The sequence below is a fragment of the Mytilus trossulus genome, chromosome 5, assembly GCF_036588685.1.
Source record: "Mytilus trossulus isolate FHL-02 chromosome 5, PNRI_Mtr1.1.1.hap1, whole genome shotgun sequence".
Lineage (NCBI taxonomy): Eukaryota > Metazoa > Mollusca > Bivalvia > Mytilida > Mytilidae > Mytilus > Mytilus trossulus.
This window is the reverse complement of record NC_086377.1, coordinates 49,424,054-49,449,043: the sequence shown is the minus strand read 5'-3', so window position 1 is coordinate 49,449,043 and position 24,990 is coordinate 49,424,054. Positions and strand designations below refer to the sequence as shown.

Genomic DNA, 24,990 nt, shown 5'->3' with positions numbered 1-24,990 from the left:
GAAGTCAGAATTATGAAGTGAAGCATGAGAATAGTTCATTCAGGAGTCAGAAATCATATTAAACTTGAAAGTTCGAATATGAGGTTGAACATTGAAGAAATGTCCATTCAAAAGTCATAAATCATAACCTGAGAGTCACAATTATAACGTTTTACACGAGAAATGTCCATTCAGGTCATAAATCATAACTTGGAAGTCAGAATAATGAAGTTTAAATTAAAACATGTAAATTGTCCGTTCAGAGGTAAGGAATCATAACATGGAAATTATAATTATGAAGTTGTAAATGAGAAAAATCCATTTAAAAGTAAGAAAACATAACTTTGAAGGTCCGAATTATGAATTTGTACTTGAAAAATGTCCATTCAGAAGTCAGACATCATAACTTGGAATGCAGAATTATGAAATTGTACTTGAAAAATGTCCATTCAGAAGTCAGACATCATAACCTGGAATGCAGAATTATGAAATTGAACATGAGAAATGTCCACGAAGAGGTCAGGCATCATAACTTTGAAGTCAGAATTATGAATTTGAACATGAGAAATGTCCATGAAGAGGTCAGGCATCATAACTTTGGAGTCAGAATTATGAATTTGTACTTGAAAAATGTCCATTCAGAAGTCAGACATCATAACTTGAAATGCAGAATTATGAAGTTGAACATGAGTAATGTCCATGAAGAGGTCAGGCATCATAACTTTGGAGTCAGAATTATGAATTTGTACTTGAAAAATGTCCATTCAGAAGTCAGGCATCATAACTTGGAATGCAGAATTATGAAGTTGTACTTGAAAAATGTCCATTCAGAAGTCAGACATCATAACTTGGAATGCAGAATTATGAATTTGTACTTGAAAAATGTCCACGAAGAGGTCAGGCATCATAACTTTGAAGTCAGAATTATGAATTTGTACTTGAAAAATGTCCATTCAGAAGTCAGACATCATAACTTGGAATGCAGAATTATGAAATTGAACATGAGAAATGTCCATGAAGAGGTCAGGCATCATAACTTTGAAGTCAGAATTATGAATTTGTACTTGAAAAATGTCCATTCAGAAGTCAGACATCATAACTTGGAATGCAGAATTATGAAATTGAACATGAGAAATGTCCATGAAGAGGTCAGGCATCATAACTTTGAAGTCAGAATTATGAATTTGTACTTGAAAAATGTCCATGCAGAAGTCAGACATCATAACTTGGAATGCAGAATTATGAAATTGAACATGAGAAATGTCCATGAAGAGGTCAGGCATCATAACTTTGAAGTCAGAATTATCAATTTGTACTTGAAAAATGTCCATTCAGAAGTCAGACATCATAACTTGGAATGCAGAATTATGAAATTGAACATGATAAATGTCCATGAAGAGGTCAGGCATCATAACTTTGAAGTCAGAATTATGAATTTGTACTTGAAAAATGTCCATTCAGAAGTCAGACATCATAACTTGGAATGCAGAATTATGAAATTGAACATGATAAATGTCCATGAAGAGGTCAGGCATCATAACTTTGAAGTCAGAATTATGAATTTGTACTTGAAAAATGTCCATTCAGAAGTCAGACATCATAACTTGGAATGCAGAATTATGAAATTGAACATGAGAAATGTCCATGAAGAGGTCAGGCATCATAACTTTGAAGTCAGAATTATGAATTTATACTTAAAAAAATGTCCATGAAGAGGTCAGGCATCATAACTTTGAAGTCAGAATTATGAATTTGTACTTGAAAAATGTCCATTCAGAAGTCAGACATCATAACTTGGAATGCAGAATTATGAAGTTGAACATGAAAAATGTCCATGAAGAGGTCAGGCATCATAACTTTGAAGTCAGAATTATGAATTTGTACTTGAAAAATGTCCATTCAGAAGTCAGACATCATAACTTGGAATGCAGAATTATGAAGTTGAACATGAGAAATGTCCATGAAGAGGTCAGGCATCATTACTTTGAAGTCAGAATTATGAATTTGTACTTGAAAAATGTCCATTCAGAAGTCAGACATCATAACTTGGAATGCAGAATTATGAAGTTGAACATGAGAAATGTCCATGAAGAGGTCAGGCATCATAACTTTGAAGTCAGAATTATGAATTTGTACTTGAAAAATGTCCATTCAGAAGTCAGACATCATAACTTGGAATGCAGAATTATGAAATTGAACATGAGAAATGTCCATGAAGAGGTCAGGCATCATAACTTTGAAGTCAGAATTATGAATTTGTACTTGAAAAATGTCCATTCAGAAGTCAGACATCATAACTTGGAATGCAGAATTATGAATTTGTACTTGAGAAATGTCCATGAAGAGGTCAAGCATCATAACTTTGAAGTCAGAATTATGAATTTGTACTTGAAAAATGTCCATTCAGAAGTCAGACATCATAACTTGGAATGCAGAATTATGAAATTGAACATGAAAAATGTCCATTCAGAAGTCAGACATCATAACTTGGAATGCAGAATTATGAAATTGAACATGAAAAATGTCCATGAAGAGGTCAGGCATTATAACTTTGAAGTCAGAATTATGAATTTGTACTTGAAAAATGTCCATTCAGAAGTCAGACATCATAACTTGGAATGCAGAATTATGAAATTGAACATGATAAATGTCCATGAAGAGGTCAGGCATCATAACTTTGAAGTCAGAATTATGAATTTGTACTTGAAAAATGTCAATTCAGAAGTCAGACATCATAACTTGGAATGCAGAATTATGAAATTGAACATGAGAAATGTCCACGAAGAGGTCAGGCATCATAACTTTGAAGTCAGAATTATGAATTTGTACTTGAAAAATGTCCATGCAGAAGTCAGACATCATAACTTGGAATGCAGAATTATGAAATTGAACATGAGAAATGTCCATGAAGAGGTCAGGCATCATAACTTTGAAGTCAGAATTATCAATTTGTACTTGAAAAATGTCCATTCAGAAGTCAGACATCATAACTTGGAATGCAGAATTATGAAATTGAACATGATAAATGTCCATGAAGAGGTCAGGCATCATAACTTTGAAGTCAGAATTATGAATTTGTACTTGAAAAATGTCCATTCAGAAGTCAGACATCATAACTTGGAATGCAGAATTATGAAATTGAACATGATAAATGTCCATGAAGAGGTCAGGCATCATAACTTTGAAGTCAGAATTATGAATTTGTACTTGAAAAATGTCCATTCAGAAGTCAGACATCATAACTTGGAATGCAGAATTATGAAATTGAACATGAGAAATGTCCATGAAGAGGTCAGGCATCATAACTTTGAAGTCAGAATTATGAATTTATACTTGAAAAAATGTCCATGAAGAGGTCAGGCATCATAACTTTGAAGTCAGAATTATGAATTTGTACTTGAAAAATGTCCATTCAGAAGTCAGACATCATAACTTGGAATGCAGAATTATGAAGTTGTACATGAAAAATGTCCATGAAGAGGTCAGGCATCATAACTTTGAAGTCAGAATTATGAATTTGTACTTGAAAAATGTCCATTCAGAAGTCAGACATCATAACTTGGAATGCAGAATTATGAAGTTGAACATGAGAAATGTCCATGAAGAGGTCAGGCATCATTACTTTGAAGTCAGAATTATGAATTTGTACTTGAAAAATGTCCATTCAGAAGTCAGACATCATAACTTGGAATGCAGAATTATGAAGTTGAACATGAGAAATGTCCATGAAGAGGTCAGGCATCATAACTTTGAAGTCAGAATTATGAATTTGTACTTGCAAAATGTCCATTCAGAAGTCAGACATCATAACTTGGAATGCAGAATTATGAAGTTGAACATGAGAAATGTCCATGAAGAGGTCAGGCATCATTACTTTGAAGTCAGAATTATAAAGTTGTACTTGAGAAATGCCCTTTCAGAAGTCAGACATCATAACTTGGAATGCAGAATTATGAAATTGAACATGAGAAATGTCCATGAAGAGGTCAGGCATCATTACTTTGAAGTCAGAATTATAAAGTTGTACTTGAGAAATGTCCTGTCAGAAGTCAGACATCATAACTTGGAATGCAGAATTATGAATTTGAACGTGAGAAATGTCCATGAAGAGGTCAGGCATCATAACTTTGAAGTCAGAATTATGAATTTGTACTTGAAAAATGTCCATGCAGAAGTCAGACATCATAACTTGGAATGCAGAATTATGAAATTGAACATGAGAAATGTCCATGAAGAGGTCAGGCATCATAACTTTGAAGTCAGAATTATCAATTTGTACTTGAAAAATGTCCATTCAGAAGTCAGACATCATAACTTGGAATGCAGAATTATGAAATTGAACATGATAAATGTCCATGAAGAGGTCAGGCATCATAACTTTGAAGTCAGAATTATGAATTTGTACTTGAAAAATGTCCATTCAGAAGTCAGACATCATAACTTGGAATGCAGAATTATGAAATTGAACATGATAAATGTCCATGAAGAGGTCAGGCATCATAACTTTGAAGTCAGAATTATGAATTTGTACTTGAAAAATGTCCATTCAGAAGTCAGACATCATAACTTGGAATGCAGAATTATGAAATTGAACATGAGAAATGTCCATGAAGAGGTCAGGCATCATAACTTTGAAGTCAGAATTATGAATTTATACTTAAAAAATGTCCATTCAGAAGTCAGACATCATAACTTAGAATGCAGAATTATGAAATTGAACATGATAAATGTCCATGAAGAGGTCAGGCATCATAACTTTGAAGTCAGAATTATGAATTTGTACTTGAAAAATGTCCATTCAGAAGTCAGACATCATAACTTGTAATGCAGAATTATGAAATTGAACACGAGAAATGTCCATGAAGAGGTCAGGCATCATAACTTTGAAGTCAGAATTATGAATTTGTACTTGAAAAATGTCCATTCAGAAGTCAGACATCATAACTTGGAATGCAGAATTATGAAGTTGAACATGAAAAATGTCCATGAAGAGGTCAGGCATCATAACTTTGAAGTCAGAATTATGAATTTGTACTTGAAAAATGTCCATTCAGAAGTCAGACATCATAACTTGGAATGCAGAATTATGAAGTTGAACATGAGAAATGTCCATGAAGAGGTCAGGCATCATTACTTTGAAGTCAGAATTATGAATTTGTACTTGAAAAATGTCCATTCAGAAGTCAGACATCATAACTTGGAATGCAGAATTATGAAGTTGAACATGAGAAATGTCCATGAAGAGGTCAGGCATCATAACTTTGAAGTCAGAATTATGAATTTGTACTTGCAAAATGTCCATTCAGAAGTCAGACATCATAACTTGGAATGCGGAATTATGAAGTTGAACATGAGAAATGTCCATGAAGAGGTCAGGCATCATTACTTTGAAGTCAGAATTATAAAGTTGTACTTGAGAAATGCCCTTTCAGAAGTCAGACATCATAACTTGGAATGCAGAATTATGAATTTGAACGTGAGAAATGTCCATGAAGAGGTCAGCCATCATAACTTTGAAGTCAGAATTATGAATTTGTACTTGAAAAATGTCCATTCAGAAGTCAGACATCATAACTTGAAAGTCAAAATTATGAATTTGTACTTGAAAAATGTCCATTCAGAAGTCAGACATCATAACTTGAAAGTCAAAATTATAAAGTTGTGCACATGAAAAATGTCCGTGCACTTAGTCAAAATCAATATTTGGAAGTCAGGAATCATAACTTGGAATTCAGATATATGAAGTTGTACATGAGAAAGCTTAATTTAAAATTGAGAATTCCAACCTTGAAGTTTAAAAAGTCAAGCTAAAAGCAACTTATGACAAAATCAATGGGGAAATTAAAGTGGCAATAGCGACGAGATATACAACAAATATTAGTTAAGATTTTGGTTTGTTCAATTATTAATGAAAGTGAAATAGTGAAATTATAATTCGTTTTCAGCAGCCAGAATGGTCCAATTTTGTCAAAATAAGCTAAGAAACATTGATGATGAATTATTCATTTACAAGTGAATAATTTGACCCCATTGATTCTGTATTCATGTAAACTTCAATGTAATCCCTATGCTAGAAATGGATAACGCATGCATTGTATGTGTGTTTGATTATTTAAAGGAAAAGAATGATAACAATGAAAGTGAAACAAAGGTTAATCATTTGATTGACTGATTCGATCCTCAAAAAGTAATTCTTATACAGGTAAAAATCATGATAAACATACATTTTTAATCTATAAATGAAATTAATTAGACCTAGAAGAATCCAATTGCCCGAGTTTTTCTTTCTATTTATATCTATAATGTTTATATTTATGTTTATGTTTATATTGCTTATATCACTGTGTCTAAACAACACCGGCAAAACATGTTTGGACTGGATGGTATCTGACATTCAGCATGGTGACGGATCATCGATAGACAGAGAAAAAGTAGGTTTCTGCTTGTTTAAGTATCGAAAGATATATATACTTATATACCTATATGGAGTTATTTTCTTTCAGAACGACAGGTCATTCTTTTTCAGAATCAACCCGAACGATACCATATTTCAATGAAAATGCTCAAAGGCATAAAATAATGACCTGTGTGAGGTCATTATTTTCCTTGATAAAAATGCAATCTATAATTCACTTCAAAATGTTATTCGTCTGATACATGTTTGTAGTTTTTTGTTGCCGATTTGGAAATTTGTATTTTAAAGTTCAATCGATGATAAATGTAAAAAAAAACATTCATTGCCCGCATTTTAATTTTAGAAACAAATAACGTGAAGTTTTGTTAATTTATCTGTACAATAAATAAACATTTAGACGACTCCGGGTGCAGTAATTTCTCGCTACATTGAAGACCTGTTGGTGACCTTCTGCTGTTGTTTTTTTATTTGGTCGGGTTGTTGTCTCTTTGACACATTCCCCATTTCCATTCTCAATTTTATTATCATATGTGAGATGAATTTTAATGTAGACTTTCATAAAATAAAGCCAGATTTAACATATTCGTGTGTAAGATTTTGAAAATCTTATTGAGTCACACTGAATAGGTTGATTGATTTTTGGTTGCTTGCTTAACGTCCAGATTAAATCTTATATTGTATTGAATAACATTAACGTAACTCAGAAAAAGGTCGGGTGTGGAGGGTATATAGTTATATCCTGAATAATTGTTAATAAAATGTATTGCTTTTCAGAAGACAATCTTTCTGAACTTTTCATTCGATTCAATTAAAATTTAAAAAAAAATAACCACTTTTCCGCGATAGATTGATTGATTGATTGTTGGTTGCTTAACGTCCAGTGGCAAATATTTCATGCATATTCAGGACGAGAACAAGTTCACAATAAATACAATAGGTAGGTTGATACAATAGAGGCCATCTGGGATGATGGTCGGAGAAATTTGGACTGCCACCGGAAAAGGAGGGTATATTGGGTAGGGACAGAAATTCTGCCTTGCAACAGGCCACCTACGGACCCCTCAAATAGTTGTTACAAGGGTTCTTAACGTGCAGAGAGCGTGGCACTCTCTTTACACAAGGCATCGGATTTAACGTCTCCCTTCTGACCGGACGTGACTGCGAACTTGATACAGTAACATCCTGCACAGCCAAACGGACGCCCCACTTCGTCAAGCGTTTTACTGCCGGTCGGGAGAAGACCAAGTGACCATATTTCTATGCCCCAGTCACTCTTGGGGGCCATAAATATTGAAATGTAAGTTGTATTTAATGATAATACATACCATAGATAAAGATTGAGGATGAACACGGATGCGGCCACTTTCATTTTTTACAAAAATCATCTGAAAAGAGACATTGTTTGGCATATTTGACAGAATTTACATATTTGAGCTTAAATCGGAGCGTTTTTAATAACTAAATCAGTTAAAATCTTTCAATTAAACTAATTCAATCCAGTGAAATACACTTTAGTGTATTTAAAAAAGTGACAAATCTTTCGTCAGATGAACCTGAAATTTGAGGCCAAACTCGGCCTTTACCGCACCTACTCCTTTCTTTTAAACGGGCACTTTTCGACATAGGAAATACACATTTTCTTATACTAGGTGAAACCCGTATTATCTTATTGAACTTAGTTAAATGGATTAAAGGGAAACTCCGCAAAAAAATCAAACATTGATATTATGTCCATTCTGTTTAAAAATGCTTAAATTCATAGATATTAAAGTTTTATTCTGCTAGACAAGAGATCACCATCGATTTTGAATGTAGAATATCAATTCTCTGCGTATCGCCATTATGACCATCTTCTCCGTTTTTAACTACGATATGTCTATGAACCACAAATGACCAAAACCACAGTACCCTCATGTAGTCGTAATCGCGTGTCGATATCGTGTCAATCGTACGGTTGTTTAATCCGACTAACTAACTTGATACGGAAAATATTTTTTTTAAGTAACCAAGGTCTGTCGTTTTTAACTGTTTATATTGGAATTGGTGAAAAAATCACAGTTCAGTCATTTAATGAGCATAAGTGTTCCGTTGAAATTGTTTTCGAAAATCTAATTTGTTCATAATTCTTTTATGTAATAAACTTATTTAAATAAATTCGGACCTTTCTTTGTCTGATCACCAGCATGGCTTAAGGTATAACTCCAAATGTATTGTGAGGTGACACATTCAGGTATTCAAGCTATTTCCTGTCGGACTTGCAAGTTCATGCATCATTTCACTTCTGAGAGTATCGATCAGTGTACACGACCGATAACTTGAAACTTTCCATTTTGAACTATCAGGTGTATAATATACATCTCTGTCTTGCGTGTCCGATAGTGATATGCTAGTCATTAATACTCGTACGCTTGTTTATAAAAAAAAACATTTCTGGTGTAAAGAATATTATTTATAAAAATCTAATAATTCCAAAAAAAAAAAATTTGATAAAATAAACATCTGTTTACACATTTTTTCCAAGGGTAAATTTGGGCAACTGTAAGTACTTGTTGCCAAAGTGAAAGACAGTTTGAAACATACAAGAAATATTGATTTAACCAAAAAATACGCCCTTGTCGACCATTCGTTTATACGTCTGGATAGAAAGTTACGGACCTATAGATAGTTGCAATTTTAAAATTATATACATTTTTATATTGAACATAAGAAAGAAACATACATTTTGTTTTTTGGGGTTAAAAGATTTGTTAATATTATGTTATCATGGGACGAAGAAGAAGAAGAGAATCAATTAGAATTAAATACAGGTCGATATTTAACTTGCTTTGGTTCATCGAAGTTATGGACATAGTAAAATCACAGATTTCTATTTCAATAAGATTGTTCTCGAACAGAGGAAGGAATTCGTCATCACAATTGTTGGGTATAATGTATAATAATGTGAACATGGTTCTGAAAGTACATTATGCCAAATTTCCTTTTCGGACATGCATGTTATATATATGCCACTGGACGAACACTAATTATCCCAAAGGGATGTGAATATCTTGCTTGGAAACTATTGAGTATCAAAATTCAAATCAAATTAATTATTTGCCACATGACGCCCATAGTTCTTTCTACCATCATCATCTTATTCTTTGATATTGTTGTAAACATCGATGGTTCACACCAAACAAAAAGGGAGTAATGTACCTTCAGAGCTTCTCTATCTTATATACTTGTGAAAGTTCATATACAGACGAAATTTCGGTATTGAAATGAATCCACATCTCACAAACAGGATTTTCAAATAACCATGCAGGAATTTAGTTTTAGTCAGACGCAAGAACTCATCACTACCATAAACGTATACGTACATGCATGCAGTTTTAAATATCAAGAACAAGCGGTCGATGTCGATAGTCCGTTTTCTAACTGTTCAGAGTTAGACATGTTACTTGTTCATTCTTGGAAGTCTTCATATTCCCCGGCCGACGATGGGAACCCTTTCTGATTGTGTTGACTATAAATGTTTGTACGGTAATTCTGTCGTTTATCTGTACAAGAGGTTGCGTGTCCTCTCCTTTCCCAACAAACAAACCAACGAAACGCTACTAGTCTGCTTTCTCTTGAGCTCCTCCTCAATGGCGCTTTTACGTCAGGAAACTTACATGTATACTAATAATGATTGTTTCAAGAACAAGGATGAAGGGGCGAACTATTCTGAATTAGTCAATATCAGTTATGCATGACTAGAATATAAGTTTTATTACAACTACTGTATTACTTATTTGGATTAATGACGGCTATCATGTTTAACATTGCACAAATATTATCATAGAATTAAAAGAAAATGTAAAAAAATACTCAAACAAAATAATGTATTAGCTTAGATTTATTATATTGTATGTATATCCATTAATAGGATAAACGATTATTGGTATTTTTATCACAAATAGCTCGTGTAAATGATTGTCCAATGAATTTAATTATGTAAGAATGAAAAGTTCAAAAGAAACTAAAAACATGCATGCCCTTGAATTTTCACTAGATAACATTTTTGTTCGCTTTGGGGATTCCGTATATCGTCAGATTATCGGAATTCCAATGGGGACTAACTGTGCACCACTTATTGCGAACCTGTTTTTGTATTGCTATGAGTTACAATGTATGACAAAAAATAAGCAAAGACCAATCGAAACAACATCTGATAAACAAATTTAATAATACTTTTAGATATTTGGATGATATTTTGGCTCTCAATAATGACGACTTCAATATGTATATTCAAGAAATTTATCCTGTAGAACTTCCTTCAAATAAAGCTTATACTAGCAATGACCACTGCCCTTTCCTCGATCTTGATATCTATATCACTAACGGAAAGCTGAATACACAAATTTATGATAAAAGAGGTGATTTTTCATTACCTATCGTTAATTATCCATTTTTAGATGGTGATGTTTACTTGTCACCATCTTACGGTGTTTATATATCTCAACTTGTACGATTCGCTTGTATATGTAACAATGTTTTAGATTTTAACGAGAGAAATTTATGTATTACTGAAAAAATATTACACCAGGGTTTTCGATATCACAAACTAGTCAAAACATTTACTAAATTTTATCATCGGTATAAGGACATCATTCGTAAATATAGCTCAACATGCAGACTTCCTATACGTTTAGGTATTTCACATTCATTTTTTATGGAAATATTTTTTATAAAGCACAAAGGTGTCAGTATTCACCTCAAAAACTAACAAAACCTTTGAATAGACTTATTAAGAAGGGATATAGTTACGATACTGTTGTCAGGTAATTAAAGATTGCATATTTTGGCGTTAATAGTGATTCACTTATAGGTTCTTTGCATCGGAACTAAACACATTTATTCAATCAAAGTGACGGAAATCACTCATGGAAAGATTAGAAGAGTAGTTTGAATTATTTCATATTAAGGTATGGTGGGGGAAAATTAACAATTATAAAGCACTATTGCTGAAAATTGTATTTACAGCAGGTCTTTAGAAGGAAACTTGCTTTTCCAGTATGAGGATAAAATGAGCTCAAATTAAATAATATGGGTCTCTTAATTTCCACAATTTTATTTAAACTGCAGTTTATATCTAATCGAAATTATGTTGCCGGTTTTGAACATGTTTGAAAAAGAATAAAAAAATGCAAACATTCTTCTGGTAAATGTTACCAACTATCCTTGTAAGACATAAATCTGGACCAACAGCTTAAAACTTTAAAGTGTCAACACAAAAAAATTGAAAATTGTTGTTTTGGGGCATTTTGTAAGTTGAAACATAGGTTATATGGCAATGAAGAATTAGTTTTAGAGTGCCCTTTGCTTAATTTTTAAAGAATTTTTCAACTTAGGGCATTGAAAAGTACTTTTTCAACATAAATCAATTAAAAAACTGATCTTATTGAAATGTGGAACCTTTCTTGATTGCAAAAATATATATTCACTTCTAATAAAAATTCAAATAACTAAAATAGACAAAATGATTGATGGGAAATAAACTACTGTAATAAATAATGGTTTGTTATAATTACAGTTTTACCATTATAAAACTGTTTCAAGCCGATCCTGATGGAAAAAAAGTGTACTAATTTAATTGTTGATTAATTACAGATGATTATTGGAAATTTATCAAGTTAATTATAGGCCTTACTTGAATACCTTAGTTTTATTTCTTCATATTTATATTCATATTTCATTTTTTTAAGATCTGGTTAATTCCATTAATTATTTATCTTTCAGATATAATTTACAGAATCACTTTATGTATTGTAGAATAAAAGTAATTGGCAATAAATAAATATATCATCCTTATAAATATCAAACATATAATATACACATTTTTGTATTCAATTATTAGGTCAAATACTTGTGTATAAGGAATTATATTTATATTATTAAGTGGTCTGTTTAATTATGTAACACTGAGGTAGATAGGTAATGTGGTCAATTTGATTGGCAGTTTAGGAGGTGGGGCATTGTTATTAAAGGTCCACCTTGTCTCTGATGGTTTAGTGATAATGACAGTTGTCAATCATACTAGTTGAATCAATACCCAGTTACATAATCAACATGTTTTTTTAAAAAGCTTGCACATCAAAACACCTTAATGACATACATTCTTGAATGAACTGCTCCAATAATATACCCAGTTTTGTTCAGTTTATATGTGTATTGTGTGCACATCCAAAATAAGAACCGTAGGGAACTATATTTCAGTGTAAATGCATTTAGTAACAGTAGCTAACCTGTCCTGTTGTTAGGGAGGCCAGTGCCTAAGTAAAGATTTAGAACAAGTTCTAATCTTTCCAAAAACCAGTTGTTGGTATGACAGGGGTTATGTTCTAGTCATATATGTTATGATGGTATGATACTAAACCTCTAACGAGAAGGATTGTGCCTGATGTTCATATGATGAAATCATAATCTTTCAGTCAATTTAATTGAAGTCTGGAGCTGGCATGTCAGTTAACTGCTAGTAGTCTGTTGTTATTTATGTATTATTGTCATTTTGTTTATTTTCTTTGGTTACATCTTCTGACAGCATACTCGGACTTCTTTTGAACTGAATTTTAATGTACGTATTGTTATGCGTTTACTTTTCTACATTGACTAGAAGTATAGGGGGAGGGTTGAGATCTCACAAACATGTTTAACCCCGCCGCATTTTTGCGCCTGTCCCAAGTCAGGAGCCTCTGGCCTTTGTTAGTCTTGTATTATTTTAATTTTAGTTTCTTGTGTACAATTTAGAAATTAGTATGGCGTTCATTATCACTGAACTAGTATATATTTGTTTAGGGGCCAGCTGAAGGACGCCTCCGGGTGCGGGAATTTCTCGCTACATTGAAGACCTGTTTATGACCTTCTGCTGTTGTTTTTTTCTATGGTCGGGTTGTTGTCTCTTTGGCACATTCCCCATTTCCATTCTCAATTTTATCTTGTATGTTGATTTTTTTTGTATTAAAAACTTTAAAATTGCGATAGTTTTACGATTGTAAGCATTTCAACACAGCCAGATTTGAATACAAGTTAAGACATTTACGGGAAAGTATATCAAACAGATGTGCAATGATAAACCTTATCAAATTGGGTTATATTGCAATTAGTTTTTATTAAAGATTTATAGTACTATTTTTTACTTCATATTTGAATCTTAACGCCAATTGCCTTTAAGAAACTTTCGGACTGATTACGATTTAATTATTGTATCTTTATTCTCATCGTGTATAGTTGTTTTAACTAGTGATCATTAATTGTATAAAGTTTTATACTGTTAGTGTCTCATAAAACAGTATTTATGGCTGGATATTGATTGTTTTATGTGTAAATATTATAATTGTTGTGTATGTTTTATGGCAATCAATACGTGACACTTTAATAAACAAATTTTATTTATTATATTAAATCTTAGTGAATTAAATACGGCATACTCTTTTTGTTCCTTTCTGTTTGTCCTTTTCCAATAACAACATTCATACCTGTGTACGCTTGAAAAACTAGAGGCTCTCAAAAGCCTGTATCGCTCACCTGATTCTACTTGGGTTTTTGAAATCATATAAAAAATTATAAAATTTGGCTACAAGTGACAACACAACCTCATTTATAAGGAAAGGAACATATGAAAGGGAAGGGGATTGTTGTTACGACGTAAGGAATATATCCGATATCATTTGTGAAACGGTAATTCCATAACGGTCAACCAACATGTGGCTAAATAGCTTAATAGCTACAAGGTAATCGAATTGACCTCAAACCGAGAAATATACAGTGACCTTTACAAAATAATATACACACTCTAATCACACATAAGTTGCATTGAAATGATTATCAAACTAATAACGGTAAATAGAAAGGAAATATTTACAGTTCAATATCAGTAAAAATGTTCAATAGCTATTTTATGAAAAAATCTCAACAATAATTAATGAAATGTATTCGAAAATATTTACAAGAGATAATGTTATAGGAGTTTAATTCAATCAATACGAAACAGTATACGCATATTCATTTTCGTTTATTCTTATATTGTGGTTAAAAACTTCGACCATTCGTCAGCTGTGCGCTTTTAATTACGTATAGTGTTGATAAGCTATAAGAGTTGAACAGATTTTATTTTTTCCCAGAATTTTAACACGTCGGGTTAAAACGTCACAACCCACTCTAGAAGTTCAACCAAAAAAGTTACAAATACTTGATTTTCTCCGTTAATAGAAGTAATACAAATTTAAAACTTTGCAAATGTGTTTTTATGTTAAGATGAACCTAATTAGATGATAAGTAAAAAATTGCGAAATTTCCCTTCAAAACATACTTTATAGCATGCAGTAATATATAGTTCCTTTATAACATTATTGTGTTTCGTTGTTTTTTTACTATGCTAGTTTGTAAAGATGTAAAATAAAGAGAGTGTGATATGCAATAGTAAAACATAAGTTTTAAATAAAGGCAACAGTAGTATACCGCTGTTCAAAACTCATAAATCCATGGACAAAAAACAAAATCGGGGCAACAAACCAAAACCGAGGGAAACGCATTAAATATAAGAGGAGAACAACGACACAACACCGAAACGCAACAGCACACAGAAACGGACCAAGCAACAGACAATACACCACGAGAATAACAAATATAACATCAAAACCAAATACATGAATATGGGATAGACAAGTACCGTGCCACGTCTTATCTCAAAAATAAGAGAAAACAGAAATGACTCAACGTTAAAATGCAACACACACACACAGAAACGAACAATATTATAACAATGGCCATCTTCCTGACTTGGTACAGGACACTTTTAAAGGGAAATAAAAGTGGTGGGTTAAACCTGGTTTTAAGGCATGCCAAACCTCGCACTTTAATGGCACAGTTAAATATAACATTAAAATGAAAACAAAAAATTACAGGACTACAATACAAATAAAAAGCAGAACATATTAGACAACATATTAGACAAAGAAAAGCATGATCAATAGATAACAAAAAGCATCAGGTTTAAAATTCAATACGCCAAAAACGCGTCTAGTCCACACGAGACTCACCAGTGACGAAAAAAATACAAAATTGTACAGCACTGAAGATCAAAAGTTGAAAAGGTTTTGCCAAATACGGCATTGTTTGTATGCCCAGGATAAGAACATTCATATTATATAAATCAATTCACACTATTGCAAACAGTAAATTTTAACAAATGAATATGAAAGAGATATACATAATGAAACTGAAGTAAAAACTAATTACAGAAAACTAAACCCAAATACATAACGTCCAGATATACAAGATCGAAAGTGAAAAAAGTACAAAGTTGTACAGCACTGAAGATCAAAAGTTGAAAAGGTTTTACTAAATACGGCATTGTATTATGCCCGGGATAAGAACCCTATTATATAGAACGATTAAGACATTTTAAAACAGACATATGATAGTGGATAAGGTTTGTTAAATGTAGCCCAGCAATTTAAGAGGAGACAATTTATGTTAAAGATCATTGGAAGACAACGAACGATGGACGACTGGAGCCAAGTGATGAAAAAGCTCACTTTTTCCCGTTGTGTCAGGTCAGCTCAAAAGCAACCTAGATTGCTCCTTTCTTTAATCAAAAAAAAAAATCTAACAACTCATAATTTTGGCGAACGAGATAAACTAATCAGACAATGCAAAACAACTTTCCTGACGTTTCGTCCTCAAAATAAACACTGTACGCACTGACCTGTCACAAATGCTTGAATGATTGTAATTACATTTATTGTAAAAGGAATATAATATAAAAGTGTCAAACATTTACCATTGTCTATGGAACCATTTTTAAAAGAGGTGAGGTCTGATAGAACCTGCCCAAGACAGACATGAAGACTTTCTAACTATTAAAAGAACAGCAAACTTTTTTCTAATTTTTATGCTATTTTCACGTTACCTGACCGGTGTGAGAAAAATAGTTCTCCTCGCTAGTGAAAAATCGGCGACCAAAATTCAACGTCGGCCCAACGTCAACTAGCAAACGTCTGTCGGACGTTATAGAATGACGTCTATATAACCTTGGTTTTTGGTCGCGACCTTATACAACGTCAACACAACGTCGGATGCCAAATGTCGGTTAGACGTGTTAATCAATCTAAAATATCGAAATCACACGTACACGGACACACATTCTCTGCAAACACACAACTTTTTGTTTATATTGATTTACTGATTTTTTTTCAAATTAACTCAATAATAACTTTTATAAATAAATCTTCTCATTGACCATGTTGACACGGTTCAAATGAATACACATGTTTTTGATAGTAAAATATTTCAATTACACATACAGATTTGATATCAATTTGGGCATGCGTACGAGTCCGACATTTCGAATTTTTGTGCGCCAAATTGATTGCAAAAACAACTTCCACGACGTTTGATGTACATAGCTATAAACCGTGCAAAGTAAGTGCAATTTTCATTTATTGTTTGCTTTAATAATATATTAATTTAGTGTAAACAGAATAGAAGCTGTAATTATTCGCTTCCCCGCAAGTTTGAGTTTAGTGATTTGTGTAGATCAGATCTCGGATCAAATATGCTTGTTTATGCAAGTAGTCTGTCATATTCCTGACGAAAGGTTGGTCCATGGGAGTACTATGTTGACCTTAAGATATATTTTACTTATAAATGAAATACATGTAATAGGTAAAAAAAACTAATTAAATTATTAAAAATTTGAACATTTGTTTTGATAATAATTAACTACATAGGCGTTTGCCAATTGTTATTATTCTATCATTAGTTTAAACATTTTAAAAATTTCAAAATTTCAAAATGAATTAGACACGCCAAGTTTAGCAATTAAATTGTTACGCCTTTTAAAAAAATATATCCTTGCAGATACAGGGCGGATGGATTCATAAATTATCACGGAATATCAGATCAGGATGAAATAGAAAAATGTACTTGTCTGCATGGTAAGTAAATATTTATGAAACCTTACTAAAGTTCACCTATATAATATCGGACGATACAATTTTGTTCTAACATTTTGATGTAATTAAAAGTCAACAGATTTACAACACATGAAATTCCTGAGCTTGAAATACATTAAGAACAAACAAATTCTTTTCTACACTAGCTGTCGCTCACAGCATGTATTCCATCATGTGTTCGGTGAAGTGATGTGCAGATAAGGAACACGTGTGACCATAGCAAATTAATACACAATCTGCCCAATTTCAAAGTGGTTTATTTGATAACATGTATTTGATACGAATGCTTTATTTATTGACCACACTTAATTATTATAGCACTAAAAACTCAAAGGAAAAGCAAGTGTTCCTATAGTTTCGATATCTAAACATAGACAAAACAATTATCACAAAAGACTGGGATTTTATTACAGTCTGAATAAAAATGTAAACAAAGTGTCATTGTATCTACTCCTTGCCTATAGCAAACATGCAAAAATTATCTTTTGATGAAGAATTAAAATATGATAAAATATATCAATATAATCAATTATACATGAATAATATTTACTATGAATTATATAAACATTATAGGGGTATATCTGGCAATGAAGAGTACATTTTTATTCCCCATTTAACGGCAATAAGTTTTCTGGTCTGTGCGTCCGTCCGTTCGTTCGTCTATCTGTCACGCTATGGGTTAAAATGTTCGATCAAGTTAGTTGTTGATGACGTTGAAGTCCTATCAACTTTAAACTTAGTACACATTTTCCGTATGATGTGATCCTTCTTAATTCAATGCCAAATAATGTTTTGAACCCAATTTCACGGTCCGAACATAACAAATGATAGTGGGATTGGGGCATCCATGTACTATGGACATATTTTTGTGTAAGGGTGTTTTATTTGGAAAAATTAGTGTTTATCAAGATGTCGGTGCTGGTGGTGCATTTTATAGTGCCTGTAAAGAGCTTGGTATTTGCAGTGCATACATTATTGTTTCCAAAGATGAGTGAATGCAAAGATATCGGTGCTTGTGGATCATTATGTTCCCCAAGATGAGTGACTTCCAAGATCTCGGTGCTTCTGATGCATTATTGTTTTCCAAGATGAGTGACTTGCAAGATATTGATGATTTTGTTTTGGGGGAAGGGGCATTAGTGTTTCTAAAGATGAGTGGCTGTAGAAATCTAGTGCAGTGAATTATTGTTTCCCCAAGATGTGTGACTGTAAATATCCCGATGCTCGCGGTACATTAATTATTATTTCTCTAGTTCAGTGAATGAATGTCAAGATCTCGGGGATATTTCAAGATAATTTCAATAAAAGTACTTCTTATTTTCGATCACTGATCTGTATTTGAAATGTATGATCCCTGATTTTTTTTTAAACAAATAGAAAGAATATTTTAGATATACCTAGAACAATTTCTAAGGCTTTGAATTCAATGGTTTAACATTTTGCCTCTAAACTGTTTGGTTTTCACATATGGAATTACATATTTTTTTTTTATTTTAGAAACGGAACATGACGACAGCTTACCTGAAGTATCTACCGGACAGATAAGGAGAATTAATCAAAAGGAAAAAGCTGCGAAATCAACCGATGGAGCAAACGAAATCAATAGAAATGGAGCAGAAAATTGACATTAATGTTTTTAAAAATACCACAATTAAATATGTAGATTCATTCAATTATTTATTGTTTTGTTTTGAAACACAATTTCAAGTGATCAAATATCATAGTTCTCCTTTTTAGATACTAGCTCATTGATATTTGTTTGGTTCTCCTACTGGACAAAATCGTATACATGTATTTCCACTTCAGACTCAGCACATCTAGTCTGAAGAAGATGTTTTCAAGATGTTGAAGCACTTATTCAGGACGTTACCTTAAGCTTTATTTGTTGCTTCATTACTTAAAGTTGTAAAATTTAAGAACTTTACTAAGGATGTACTTTCGTCTTTAATCAGCTCTAAAGACATCTACAAATATTTTGAGAGGTTTAATGTTGGTTGTTATAAAGTTGGTTAGACGGTGTACAGACATCTGAGGATATTTGAAGAGGGTTAATGTTGGTTGTTATGACGTTGTTTAGACGTTGTAAAGCCATTTGGGGATGTTTATAGAGGTTTAATGTGGTTGTTAGGACGTTGATTAGACGTTGTACAGACATCTGAGGATATTCAACAAGGTTTAATGTGGTTGTTATGACGTTGATCAGACGTTGTACAGACGTCGAACATCTTTATTTAGGTTCATCCTATTAGTTGGTCGGATGTTGTACCAACGTTAAACAGACGTTGAACGGACGTATGTTTTTGACGTTGGATAGACGTCAAGTTTCGACGTCTAAACAATTTGATATACAACCAAAATCTAACGTAGTCGCGACGTTAGGGTCTGACGTCAAACTGATGTAAATACAACGTCAAATGTCTGCTGGGATCGTAATACATTTGTTGCAGTTGTGGAATCTTTATGTACCAATTAACCAAGACAATAAGTTCACAGTCACATAAGTAGTAGTTTTTGACATTTTAATCAAGGAAAAAACTTAAGGTTCTTAAGTGCCACCGGGGATTTCCTAAAACACTAAAAATAGATGATATAATTCGATTTAGAACGTATGACGAAAATCTATTATGACAACTAGCTCTCTCAGTGAATGTTCATGTTTTCCCCGGAAAGAGATTTACATCATTATACCATTATACTAATATGAACTGGTGAAATACATGTATGACAACTTAATCCCTCCGGGAATTGCAACTTAATCTCTATTATAATGACAACTTAATCTCCAACAAGGAATTAATATTTATAGTTTTATAATTTGCAGCAGATGTACACTGAATTTGAAGTTTTATCAATCTATATCGCTCCAATTATTGTTATCCTTCTTGCTTGAAAGACCAAGGCAATTAAATTTCGAAAATTCAGCATATTTTACAAAGTATCATTTTTTGTTTTAACAATATGTAGAACGATATTTAAATCTCCAATGACAACTTAATATTTCAGATGATTGCATGTTAATCCCCGACACTGATTTAAAATCCTTGTACCGTTTTATTTGAATGCCACATATATCATTGGTCAAAAATACGTCAGGCATTTCATAATATTTCGATTAAGCAAAAGATATGACCTAAAATGTGCATTCCATGGTGTAGTATTCCGACTATTCCAAAGTATAAATGTGAATTTATATAATAAACATGATAATTTAACTCATCTACATCGGATTTCGCTGTTGTCCCTGTTTTGTTATTTCTTACCAAATGTCAAGCTGGCATACGATTTTGTTATAAATTACCAGTGGCGAGTTCAGAGTGGCGTATAGGTCGAACGACCCCGACCCGAACTTTGATGACACAATCTAGAAAAAATCATGAATTAAGGGATTTTTAAAAAGCATTAAATCGGCAACAAATTGTTAGCTTCGAAGGTATGTATGTATAGGCTGCTTGAAAGAGGGGCGAAAGATACCAGAGGGACAGTCAAACTCATAAATCAAAAATAAACTGACAATGCTTGGCTAAAAATGAAAGAAAACAAACAGACAAACAATAGAACACATGACACAACATAGAAAACTAAAGAATAAGCAACACAAACCCAACCAAAAACTAGGGGTGATCCGAGGTGCTCCGGAAGGGTAAGCAGATCCTGCTCCACATGTGACACGCGTCGTATTGCTTATGTTATAACAAATCCGGTAATTAATAAATCTGCTTGAATAACGTCCACTTTGAAAGAACCTGAATCCTTCCGTATTTTATTTTCAAAAGATATTAACCAACGTCAATGCACGATAATCATAAGACAATGGAGAGAGAACAGAACCGTTTATTTATAGAACTTCTTATCAAATAATCATTATAATTACATTGACCTGATAAAATCATACTTAATTATACTTAGTATCACTATAACCATTAGTGATAGCAAGATTTTATTTTCATTGCACGATAGTTGTAATAATCTTTTTCTCAAAATTGTTTTTTCTATGGCGATCATTCAGGCATATAAGTTAATTGGTACTCTTTATTCTGACATATGCGACAATACTAACATTTTCTAAATTAATCACTTTTTATGATAAAAACCTGCATAAAGCAGTAATGAGTGGTGTTCGTACTTTAACTTTTGTTTTTTGAAAATTAAAGCCAAATAGAATCATGAATAACTTCCAACGGATGTTTTTTTGTATAATCAATCCCCACCGTCATTTTAAACAAATTTATGAAATTTTGGAAGTCTTTTCGTATAATCAAGTGTAAACAATCAAACGAAATATTAAACAAATTCAAGGCAGGGTTCACTCAATTCGTCATTTTTACAATATTACATCTCACCATAGAAAATAGTTATAACTGTATATGTATATATATATATTCTTCGATATTATATAAAAAAGCAGAATCCTACCTTTTCTCTGTTTACTGATGTTCCGTCACCGTGTCGGATGGTAGATACCATCGAGTCCAAGCATGTTTTGACGGAGTAAATTAGACACAGTATATATATATATAAGTATCGGTGGTCTTAGGGAAGTCAAATCAGGTAATAAGATGGCGTCTAAACTAAAACACGCACGAATTGCCAATAAGGCAACTCTCCACAAGAGACCAACATGACACATACATTAACAACTATAGGTCATCCTACGGCCTTCAACAAAGAGCAAAGCCCATACTGCATAGTCACCTATAAAAAGCCCCGAAATACAATAACAATGTAAAATAATTGAAAAATGAACGAAAAACAAATGTGTAACAGAAAAACAAACGACAACCACTGAACTATACATGTTATAGGCTCCTGGCTTAGGACAGGCACATACATAGATAATGTGGCGGTGTTAGATATGTTAGCGGGATTCCAGCCTTCTCCCTTACCTAAGACAGTTGTGTAACAGTACAACATAACACCGAACTATAAAAATCAGTTAAAAAAGACTTACACATCATGGATTAATATACAAACACCATAAATAAGTGGACGTGGCCGGGAACTTGTTTTATGTCAGACTCTTTTTTTTATAATTTAAGTAAATATTTTACTCTGTTATCCAAACAAATAATGAGAATTGGAGTAAAATCGGTGAGCATGCATTTGACGGCTATTGTCCCTTAAATAGTCATTAAATAAAAGCTCTTCCCTACAATATAGATACCTCACAAGTGATGATCATTTTAAAAACTGTTTTGACATACTTACCCAATCTTCGAAAAGTAACTTTTTCTAACGCAGCATTTATAGCTTGTTCAATGTCGTTGTATCTCCCACCGTCTACATTAAGAATAACACACACTACCAATGTATGGGCTAAGATCTTTCCTAACATGTTGTGAAGGGAAAATAGGATCTAAAGTTTTAGCGATCAAATATCTACTGTTCAAAAACAGTTGAATACATAGAATATATATGTTTTTTGCTGACAAAAATCGTACACCTGATTTCATCAGTGCAGAAACAGATTAAAACGTGTTACCTTTGATAACTATTAATAGTTTTAAATGTCAATTGTGAACAAAACAACTGAAGCCATAATTTACATTAAAAACAATTTGGTTAGAATTAGTTATGAGGTATTTTTCTTTAAAAGCAATTTATTCGTTTGATGTGGTATGAACTTTTGATTTTGCCAATTTATAAAGGAATTTCTTTTTTGAACTTTTCTCAGAGTTCAGTATTTTTGTTAATTGACTTGTTTTGTTACCTTTGATAACTATTAATAGTTTTAAATGTCAATTGTGAACAAACCAACTGAAGCCATAATTTACATTAAAAACAATTTGGTTAGAATTAGTTATGAGGTATTTTTCTTTAAAAGCAATTTATTCGTTTGATGTGTATGAACTTTTGATTTTGCCAATTTATAAAGGAATTTCTTTTTTGAACTTTCAGAGTTCAGTATTTCTGTTAATTGACTTGTTTTTATAACAGGATAAAAATGGCAAACGAGGCAAAGTCTATAATTAAGTACAAACTAAAAGGTACAGGTGAATGTTTCTGCTTCTAATATAGGTATAATTGTATTCTTTTCAGACGGACATGACCAACAAATTTAGCATTGAGATGTTTATAGTATACGGAAACGCAAAAATAATGAATTTAACAGACTTTGGAAACAAGGTAGTTTTCATGTGTGTCAAAATATCTACCATAAGAAGAAAAAGACCTTATGGACCAAATGGTAAATGGACAGAGAGTCACAGGACATAAAGTCACAAATGACAAACCACTTTGACATTTGATTTTTTAACAAAGATTTGATCATCTTTAATTTTTTTTGGATAAATTTTGTGTACAAAGTTGGTTCTTATTCAATAATTCCATAAATATACAATTAAATCTTTTTGAAGAAATAAGCGGTTTATATTGTGCCTATTAGTCCTGCGTTTCTCCTAAACAGTGTAACGATATGTATATGTTTATGATGCGCTCCATAGATTAGCACTGATACTGATGACGTTGTACACGTACATGATGCAACTGTTTGGAATTATACTTGTGTGCCTAAACTATTGTTTGTACTTCTTATTGCCCTCATATCGTAGGAATAACGATACATGGTGACAGATGTGGATGCAAACGAACAATATAAATTATATTAGTGAATTATGTGCACCGAAAAGTTTATAAATAACATTTGAAGCGAGATGCCAGCATCCCGGCATTGTTTGGATTACACGTTTTGTTCAAGGACATACAATTCGCTATGTACCGTGAGTTATTTATGACTTGTTAACAATTTATATTCGAAAATCATTCTCATTTTTGAAGAAAACTTTTCATATATATATTAATTATCAAAATGGCTGATAATGAAGCTGAAGTGTTCGCTGAGGCAATAATTTCTACGGAACGCATAATTAACACTAATCTGCCGTTTCCACAGAAATTGGATATTCGAGGAAACATTGCTACACATTGGAAACGCTTTAAACGAATGTGGACTAACTATGAAATTGCAAGAGGATTAGAGAAGCAAGAGGGCAAAACAAGAACTGCTACGTTCTTAACGTGCATTGGCGCAGATGCGCTAGACATTTTTGACGGATTCGTGTTTGCTAACGAAGTTGAAACTATTGATATAGATGCCGTTATTGAGAAATTTGAGAACTTTTGCATTGGTAAAACGAACGAAACTTATGAGAGATATTGATTCAACAAACGAGACCAAGAGCAAGGTGAAAAAATTGATACATATGTTGCTGCATTACGCACATTAGTCAAAACATGTAATTATGGTACAATAAAGGAAAGCTTAATTCGAAACAGAATAGTAATTGGCCTACGTGAAAATTCAACAAGAAAGAAGTTGTTACAAGATGCGAAACTGACCTTAAATCGGATTGTAGACGTTTGCCGAGCAATTGAGAAAACTAGCATCCAAATGAAGGACATTTCACAAGAAGAGGTCCAGTATGTAAGGAGACGGGATCAGAAACCGAGAAAAAACTTTACTCCGAGACCGCAAACCGATAAGAAGTTTGATGATTGCAAGTATTGTGGAAGACAACACGTGCAGAAAAGAGCAGCATATCCAGCATGGGGCAAAACATGTGGAAAATGTGGCAAGTCAAATCATTTCAAAATCAAATGTGAATCCGGAAGAACGACTTTGAG

At 32.6% G+C, this 24,990-nt stretch overlaps 1 protein-coding gene across 1 annotated transcript in view; it reads right to left on the bottom strand.

Annotated features, from left to right (window-relative positions):
- LOC134719704 (peroxidase-like protein) overlaps window positions 1–22,733 on the bottom strand; it is a 37,674-nt gene extending 14,941 nt beyond the window's left edge. The window contains exon 1 of the mRNA XM_063582668.1: window positions 22,576–22,733. Coding sequence (XP_063438738.1) covers window positions 22,576–22,702 — 127 coding nt within the window. The 5' untranslated portion in view covers window positions 22,703–22,733. The remainder of the gene's footprint in view (window positions 1–22,575) is intronic.
- Between the last annotated feature and the right edge of the window lie 2,257 nt (window positions 22,734–24,990).